A 9,055-nucleotide genomic window follows, 5' to 3' on the forward strand; every position below is an offset into this window, starting at 1 on the left:
TTTTCAGATCAGACTTAAGCTCTACCAGGAAGAAGACTTATATTTTAGGATTATAGCTTAGTTCCACCAGGAAGAACACACAGTGTAGTATTAAAGTAGAATTAGGCATTTTTTTTCAGACCAGACTTAAGCTCCACCAGGAACAACATTCATATTTTAGCATTATAATCCATTTCTACCAGAAAGTTTAGTGTTAAAAACAGTATTAGGCATTTTTCAGATCAGACTTAAGCCCCACCAGGAGCAACATTCATGTTTTACCATTAGAGTCTAGTTCTACAAGGCAGAACACACATAGCTTAGTATTAAAGTAGACTCTGGCATTTTCCAGATCAGACTTAAGCTCCACCAGGAAGCAGACTGAAATTTTAGCATTATAATCTAATTCTACCAGGAAGAACAGACATAGTTTAGTATGAATGTAGACTCTGGCATTTTTCAGGCCAGGCTTAAGCTCCACCAGGAAAAACACACATATTTTAGTATGAATGTAGAATCTAGCATTTTTCAGGCCAGACTTAAGCTCTACCAGGAAAAACACACATATTTTAGTATTGAAGTCCAAAAAGTGATGCTGAAGCACTAAATAAATACACCAGAAGAGATAACATGCCCTGGAATGAAATGATTATGCTAATGCTTGACTTACATAATCTTCTGGAGTTAAATAGTGACATCATTTGTACTGATTCATGCCTGCCTTTTCTTTCTGAACTACTTATCTTTTTTTCTCAAGGCTTCCCTCTCTACTCAGGGGAGCACAAACACAATCCTGAGAGTCTCCAGGTCTACACTGATAAGGAATTTTTCAGGGCTTTCAAGAGTGCTTAAGCCTCATTTTCAAAACAAAGGCACTTAAGTGTACATGCAAAGGATTTTAGGCACATAAATATGCAAATGCAGGTTCAAGAATGCACATCAGCAAATGAGTCACTGGTTGGATGATAAATCCTGGCAGTTGTTTGCCTCCAGCTTTAGATGCTTACAGACACTACAGAAGAGCCCAGGCTGTATCAAGCCACTTTGGAAAGCGGAATTGTTCAGAAGCCCACTGAAAAAAAAAAAAAGGGACTCCCACTTCAGTTTCCAATGGGAATCACAACTCATCATGGTACACTGTGCTCTAAGAAACCTCATTTGCTCTTCAAAGAACAGTAAATGAGGTAGGTATCTACCCAGACTCCTCAGAAGGGACAATAGCACATCATCCAGAAGAGCAGCAAAGCTTCTACAGTGTGAGCTTCTTCATTACAAGCAATTAAACCACCAGTAATGTCCATGTTCATTGCAAAAGCTTTAAAAACCCTTAGGTATCCTGTGGATCTCTTACCATTTTTACTGATATCAAGTTCCTTGAGGTTAACTAAGCTAGCAATAGTGGTTGGCAGACTTGAAAGGTCATTGTCTGGTATGCTCAGCTTGCGTAAAGCTTGACAGTTGAACAGTTGCTGCAACACAAACAAACAAAAAGAAGAAGACACTTTAGAGTGTTTCAGGATAGAGAGCAGTTGGGGATCACCATTTCTACACCAAAGCAACAAACACCACAATACAGAACTCCAGGTAAGAGCTCCATAACAAAATGCTTTGAAAAGCCATTAGATTGATGTGATGAAGGCTTTTTCAACCTAAACAATTCTCCGGTTCTGTCTGGGAGGACATTCTTACAGCCTGCTCAGGACCTTATATAAGCACAGATTGCATCTGCTTGACAGAAAACACTCCAGAGAATCAGAGAATTGGTTTGCTTGGAAAAGACCTTTAACATCACAGATTCATAGAAGGGTTTGGGTTGGAAAGGACCTTAAAGGTCATTTAGTTTTAACCTCCTTGCCATGGGCAGGGACACCTTCCACTAGCCCAGGTTGCTCAAGGCCTCATCCAGCCTGGCCTTGAACATCAGCGAGGTGATGGAGTTGCCATCGCTGGAGATGTTCAAGAGGAGACTGAATGAGACATGGTCTGGGTGATTGCTTAGGGCTGGGTAATAGCTTGGACTGGATGATCTTGGAGGTCTCTTCCAACCTGGTTGATTCTATGATTCTATGATCTCCAGGGAAGGGGCATCCACAACCTCCCTGTGCAACCTGTTCCAGTGTCTCACCACCCTTGCTGTAAAGAATTTCTTCCTAATCTCCAGTCTCAATCTGCCCTCTTGCAGCTCAACACCATCACCCCTCATCCTGTCACTACAAGCCATTGTAAAAAGTCTCCTGGACCTCCCTTCAGTTACTGGAATGCTGCTCTAAGGTCTCCCTGGAGCTTCCCTTCTCTGGGCTGAACAACCACACCTCAGCCCCTGTACTCAGTGCTGGTGAGACCATAGCCTGAACACTGGGTTCAGTTTTGGGTCCTTCAATCCAAGAAGGAGATTGAGGTGTTGGAGCATGTCCAGAGATGGGAAACAAAACTGGTGAAGGGTCTGGTAAGGAGCAGCTAAGGGAACTGGGCTTGCTTAGTCTGGAGAAGAGGAGGCTGAGAAGAGACCTTCTGGCTCTCTACAAACTCCTTAAAAGGAGTTTGGAGGGTGGTGGAGATTGGACTCTTTTCCCTAGTATCAGGTGAAAGAGCAAGAGGAAATGGCCTGAAAATGTGTGAGGGGAGGTTCAGGTTGGCCATGAGGAACAATTTCTTTCCTGCAAGAGTGGTCAGGCATTGGAACAGGCTGCCCAGGGAGGTGGTGGAGTCATCATCCCTGGAGGTGTTCAAGAAATGTGTGGAGATGGCACTTGGGGATATGGTTTAGTGGGAATGGTGGTGTTGGGTTGATGGTTGGACTGGATGCTCTTAGAGGTCTTTTCCAACCAAAGTAAGGCAGATAATGAGCACGAGTTTTTACTGGTGATTTTTCTTTAGATTTTTAACCATGATCAAGCACTCTGATGATAGAAAAATTTCAGAACATCAGGGGCACAAAAAATTTGGTCAGTCACTAAAAAGTGGACCTGATGAATTTCCTCTGGAAGAATGAATGAATCCACATTCACAGGGAGAGAAAGGTTCTGCCTGTGGTGGATCACAATCTGTGATACAAAAGTTGATGTTAAGCAACTCCAGTGTCATGTTAGGAAAACAAAAAGTGACATTTCCTCTCCTCGAATATTAATTCAGCAGCACAAAAAAGTTCAGAGATGTGCAGCAAAAAAGAGAAAAAAAAAAGATCTGAAGCAGAAAATTTGATAACAAAATTATTTGGACTGTTTAATAACCATTAATAAAGGCTTAGGACAAAAAAAATTATGAATGGTGTGAAGCAAGCAAATGAACTCTGCCATTAATCTTCTGTGTTAAAAGGGCAGGGCTAGGTTTAATGATGCATTTACTGTAAATTAAGAGCAATTAAAAGGGTTTTTTTTCAACAGGCAGTATTAGCTTCCTAATATTGTTTAGAATCAGACAATCATAGAATGGTTTGGGTTGGAAGGGGCCTTCAAGATCACCTAGTTCCATCCCCCTTGCCAAGGGACACCTTCCACTAGATCAGGTTGCTCAAGGCCAGATCCAGCCTGGTTTTGAAACACATCCAGAGAGGGGGAAAAGAAAAATTAGTACAAAGGAAAATGAGAGAGAACAGGGGGAAATAGAATCATAGGATCATAGAATTTGGAAAAGAACTCTAAGATCATCAAGTCCAACCTTCTACCCAACAATTCCATGACCACTAAACTGTATCCCAAAGTGCCACATCTAATCTTTGCTTGACTCCCTCCAGGGCTGGTGACTACACCACCTCCCTGGGCAGCCTGTTCCAATGCCTTCACTAGAAGCTTTTCACAGAATCCCATCATGGTGGGGTTGGAAGGGACCTCTGGAGATCATCCAGTCCAAGCCCCCTGACCAAGTAGGGGCACCCACAGCAGCTTGCCCAGGATCACACTGCCCAGCTGGCTTTGGAAGCTCTCCACACAAGGAGACTCCACAACCTCTCTGGGCAGCCTGCTCCAGGGCTCAAGCACCCTCACAACAAAGTTTCTCCTCCATTTCAGATGGAAAAGGACACTGGGCACCACTGAGAAAAGTCTGGCCCCATCCTCTTGCCCCCCAAAAGGTCCTTTATCTTTTGCTGAGCAATGATCAGGTCCCCTCTGGGGCTGCTCTTCTGCAGGCTCACCAGCCCCAGGGCTCTCAGCCTTTCCTCCTCACAGAGGACCTGCTGGCTGAGTTTCTTACCAGGGTGAGCAATGAGCACTGGGGAGTCCACACCTCACTGGATTCAGATTTGGGCCCCTCACTACAAGAAGTACTTGCAGGTGCTGGAGCAGGTGCAGAGACGGGCCACAAAGCTGGTGAAGGATCTGGAGAACAGATCTGTGAGGAACAGCTGAGGGAACTGAGCTGAACTATGACCAAGTGGGTAGATGAGGGCAGAGCAGTGGATGCCATGGATCTTGACTTCAGTGAAGCTTTGGATACAGTCTCCCATAACATCCTTATAGAAAAGCTCAGGAGATGTGCCACAGATGTTTGGTCAGGGAGGTGGATTGCAAACTGGCTCCACAACAGAATTCAGAAGGTTGTCATCAGGGGCACAGAGTCACCTTGGAGGCCTGTGGCCAGTGGTGTCCCCCAGGGATCAGTCCTGGGTCCAGTTGTGTTCAATATCTTTATCAAGGACCTGGCTGAGGGCATTGAGAGTCCCCTCAGCAAGTTCTGATGATGCCAAACTGGGGGGGGTGGCTGACACCCCTCAGGCTGTGCAGCATCCAACCTGACCTGGACAGGCTGAGAGCTGGCTGCAGGCAATCCTCATGGAGTTGAATAAGGACAAGGGCAGGGTCCTGCAGCTGGGGAGAAATAACAACAGCACCAGGACAGGTTAGAGGCTGCCCTGCTGGAGAGCAGCTCCACACAGAAAGCCCTTGGAGTGCTGGTGGGCAGCAAGTTCTGCATGGAACAACAATGTGCTCTGGTGGCCAAGAGAGCAATGGGATCCTGGGCTGGATCAGGAAAGCTGTGTCCAGCAGGGCTAGGGAAGTTCTTCTCCCTCTCTCCTCTGCCCTGCTGAGACCACCCCTGCAATCCTGTGTCCAGTTTGGGGCTCCCCAGTTCCAGAGAGACAGAGACCTGCTGGAGAGAATCCAAGGGAGAGCCAGGAGGATGCTTAGGGGACTTGAGCATCTCCCCTGGGAAGAGAGCCTGAGAGCCCTGGGGCTGTTTAGTGTGGAGAAGAGAAGGCTGAGAGGGGATCTGATCAATGTCTCTCAATGTGTGAGGGGTGGGTGTCAAGGGGAGGGGGCCAGGCTCTTTTGGGTGGGTCACAGGGATAGGACAAGGAACAATGGGTTCAAAGTTGAACAGGGAAGATTTCAGCTCACCATGAGGAGAAACTTCTTTGCAGTGAGGGTGCCAGAGCCCTGGAGCAGGCTGCCCAGGGGGGTTGTGGAGTCTCCTTCTCTGGAGCCTTTCCAACCCCCCCTGGCTGCATTCCTGTGCAGACTACCCTAAGTGCTGCTGCTCTGGCAGGGGGTTGGACCTGATGATCTCTGGAGGTCCCTTCCAACCTCTGATATCCTGTGAGGCTGTGATATTAGGGAAAAATTACTCCCAGAACGGGTTCTGAGGCACTGAAATATCTTCCCAGGGAAGTGGTGGAGTCCCCATCCCTGGAGGTATTTAACAAACACTTTGGTATCCTGTTTGGGGATGTGGTTTTGTGGTAGGATTGCAAGCTCTAGGCAGGAGGTTGGACTTGATGATCTCAAAGGTCTGTTCCAACCTCAACAGTTCTACAATTCTATGATCTTCACTGATGAACCATTCCATGCAAATAAAGGATCTTCATGGGAGAGAGAAAGGATGCTTCCTACACTGGAAAATAGAATGGATCTGGAGCCTGTGCACAGCACAAGTAGGAAATATGTAGAGAGATGATGAAGAATGGATTACAGTGGAACAATGTTTAATTAAGAACTTGTAAGCATCTTTCATTACTGTCAAGAAAAATTCAATTAAGGCATGGATTACATTCCTTCATGCTTCATTATGTAGCTAGCACCTACTATTAATTGCTTTTTCCACTACCTTGCACTCTTTTGTTTCCAGAACACTTGTTACAGTAACTTTTAATTCCTTACAGTAAACATTAATCAAAAGAAGAAAATATTTAAAGATCCATGCAAGAAGTTTTACCCTGGAAGGACAATTTAACCCATCCCACTGCAGGACCTCATTTCCAGTTATAGAAACACTCCCCAGGGAGCTCTGGCTCTTCTCCCACAAGGATAAACACCTTATCCTGACAAGTGTGGCACTGGTGAGGTCACATCTTGGATATTAAGTTCAGCTTTGGTTCCCTTGCTCCAAGAAGGACATTGAAGGGCTGGAGCAGGTCCAGAGAAGAGCAACCAAGCTGACAACAGGTCTGGTGAGGAGCAGCTGAGGGACCTGACCATTGTTCAGCCTGGAGAAGAGGAGGCTGAGGGGAGACCTTCTGGCTCTCTACAACTCCCTGAGAGGAGGCTGAAGCCAGGTGGGGGTTGGTCTCTTCTCCTGAGGAACAAGCAAGAGGACAAGAAGAAATGGCCTCAAGTTGTAGCAGGGGAGGTTTAGAACAGATATCAGGAAAAACGTCTTTACTTAAAGAGTGGCCAGGCATTGTTTGCCCCCTGCTCTTGTGGCATGAAGCAAGGACAAGTAGTGGTCCTGCTCCTCCCCATGAGGAAGCATCAGCCCATCCCCAGAGTCATTCAGGGGCAAACTCAACGGGGCTCTGAACAACCTGATCTAGTTGCAGATGTCCCTGCTGGACTGGATGACCTTTAAAGGTCTCTTTCAACCCAATGCATTCCATAGTTTAATGTCCCTGGTGGTGGTGGGTTGATGATTGGACTCAGTGATCTTAGAGGTCTTTTCCAACCCAAACAATTCTGTGATTCTATGAGTGCTGAGGGTCCCTTCCAGTGTGATGCATTCTGTAGTTCTATAAGGTGACTTTTGAGGTTCCTTCTCAATCCAGTGCATTCTATTCTATAAGGTGACCTTTGAGGGTCCTTCTCAACCCAATGCATTCTATGATGCTGTAAGATGACCTTTGAGGATCCCTTCCTACCCAGTGCATTCTTTGACTTCATCTGCAAGAAGGGTGGCTTAGCTGCTTGAGTTCCTCAAAGAAGCTTCAAACCATTCCCTCTTGTCCTGTCACCTCTGTAAAAATGGAATTGAACCTCTAGAGTTACTAGCCATGAGTTCTCCCCCAGCAAACAGGTCTCCTGGTCAAGAGCCAAGTCCAATGGCAGAATCACAGAATCATAGAATGGTCCAGGCCAGAAGGGACCTTCAAAGGTCATCCAGTCTGACCTCCCTGCAGTCAGCAGGGACATCCCCAACTAGATCAGGCTGCCCAGGGCCTCGTTGAACCTCACTTTGAATACCTCCAGGGAAGGAGCCTCAACCCCTCCTGGGCAACCTGTTCCAGTGTTCCACCACCCTCATTGTGAAGAACTTCTTCCTGATAGCCAATCTGCAGTTTGAAGCCATTGCCTCTTGTCCTGTCACCACAGGCCTTTGCAAACAGGCTCTCTCCATCCTTTCTGTAGCCCCCTTCAGGCTGCTATTAGGACTCCCTGGAGCCTCCTCTTCTCCAGTCTGAACACCCCCAGCTCCCTCAGCCTGTCCTCGTAGCAGAGGTGCTCCAACCCCCTAAGCATTGCCCTCCTCTGGATCCTCTCCACCAGGTCCATGTCACAGAATCAACAAGGTTGGAAAAGACCTCAAGGATCATCAAAGTCCAACCTCTCACCCAAGACCTCCTGACCTGCCTGCCCCGAGGGCTCTGGATGGGAAGCACACCCCGCAGACCACCACACGGACATCTGTAGCACAAGCAGAAGATGGATTACCTTGGGTAGCTCTTCAATCTGATTGGCATCTAGGTAAAGCTCCTCTAAGGTCCGTTCAAAGTTAAAAACCTCCTTTGGCACCTGCTGTAGGCCACAGTGAGAGTAATCCAAGACGGAGACGATTTCCTCTTCGCCACGAAAGCACCGGCAGGGCACGAGGCGGCCGATGATTTTCCTTTTGGTTGTCATCTCCAAACAGCATACTGCAGGAAAAGGGGGAGGGAGGAAAAACCCACAGTGTTCTGTAACCATCAACGCTCTGGGGACAAGGACTTTGAAAAATCATAGAATGGCTTCGGTTGGAAGGGGCCTTGGAGGTGATCTGAAGTCATCCAAGCTGCCTGCCGCAGGCAGGGACACCTCTCAACTAGACTCGGCTGCTTGAGGCTTCATCCAGCCAACACCCACAGGGAGAAGGCATCCACAGCCTCCCTGGGCAGCCTGTTCCAGAGACCCACCACCCTTTTAGAGTCATGGAATAGAATCCCAGAATCAGTCAGGGTTGGAACCCTGCCATGGCCAGGGACACCTCACACTACAGCAGGCTGGCCAGAGCCTCATCCAGCCTGGCTGCAAACACCTCCAGGGATGGGGCCTCAACCACCTCCCTGCACAACCCATTGCAGGCTCTCACCACTCTCCTGGGGAAGAACTTCTTCCTCACGTCCACTCTCAATCTCCCCACTTCCAGCTTGATTCCATTCTCCCCAGTCCTGTCACTACCTGGCAGCCTAAAGATATTGAAGAACTTCTATCCTAACATCCAGTCTAAACCTACTCTCCCTCATCTTCAAACCATTCCCTCTTGTCCTGTCACCAGTCATGCTTAGGTAAAGTTCCTCTCCAGCCTTCCTGTAGGATCCTTTCAGGTACTGGAAATCAGCTGTTAGGTCTCCCCAGAGTCTTCTCTTCACCAGGCTGAACAACCCCAGCTCCCTCAGCCTGTCCTCACAGCAGAAGTGTTCCAGCCCATGGATCACCTTTGTAGCCCTCCTCTGGACTCCCTCCCACAGCTCTGTGTCCTTGATTATCGAGATTGAAGTCCATCAGATACAGTTTTCCCTGAGGGATCTCTGGAGCCTGCATTCTGTTTGTCCTTAGACAAAAGATGAGGAAGTGACATTTCCCAGTGTCAACACAAAAACCAATCTCAAAGCACCATCTATTCTTCTACCCTAGGACTCTAGAAAACATTGAATGACAGAATGGTTGAGATT

At 47.4% G+C, this 9,055-nt stretch overlaps 1 protein-coding gene across 2 annotated transcripts in view; it reads right to left on the bottom strand.

Annotated features, from left to right (window-relative positions):
• LRRC7 (leucine rich repeat containing 7) overlaps positions 1 to 8,045 on the bottom strand; it is a 103,617-nt gene extending 95,572 nt beyond the window's left edge. The window contains exons 1-2 of one of the 2 annotated variants that reach the window (XM_054384025.1): positions 7,839 to 8,045; positions 1,331 to 1,448 (exon numbers count right to left, since the gene is read on the bottom strand). In XM_054384025.1, the coding sequence (XP_054240000.1) occupies positions 1,331 to 1,448; positions 7,839 to 8,027 (307 nt within the window). In that variant the 5' untranslated portion in view covers positions 8,028 to 8,045. The remainder of the gene's footprint in view (positions 1 to 1,330; positions 1,449 to 7,838) is intronic. The other variant, XM_054384024.1, reaches the window with a different exon arrangement.
• Positions 8,046 to 9,055: the final 1,010 nt, after the last annotated feature.

Source organism: Indicator indicator, chromosome 10, assembly GCF_027791375.1.
Source record: "Indicator indicator isolate 239-I01 chromosome 10, UM_Iind_1.1, whole genome shotgun sequence".
NCBI classification, from domain to species: Eukaryota; Metazoa; Chordata; class Aves; order Piciformes; family Indicatoridae; genus Indicator; species Indicator indicator.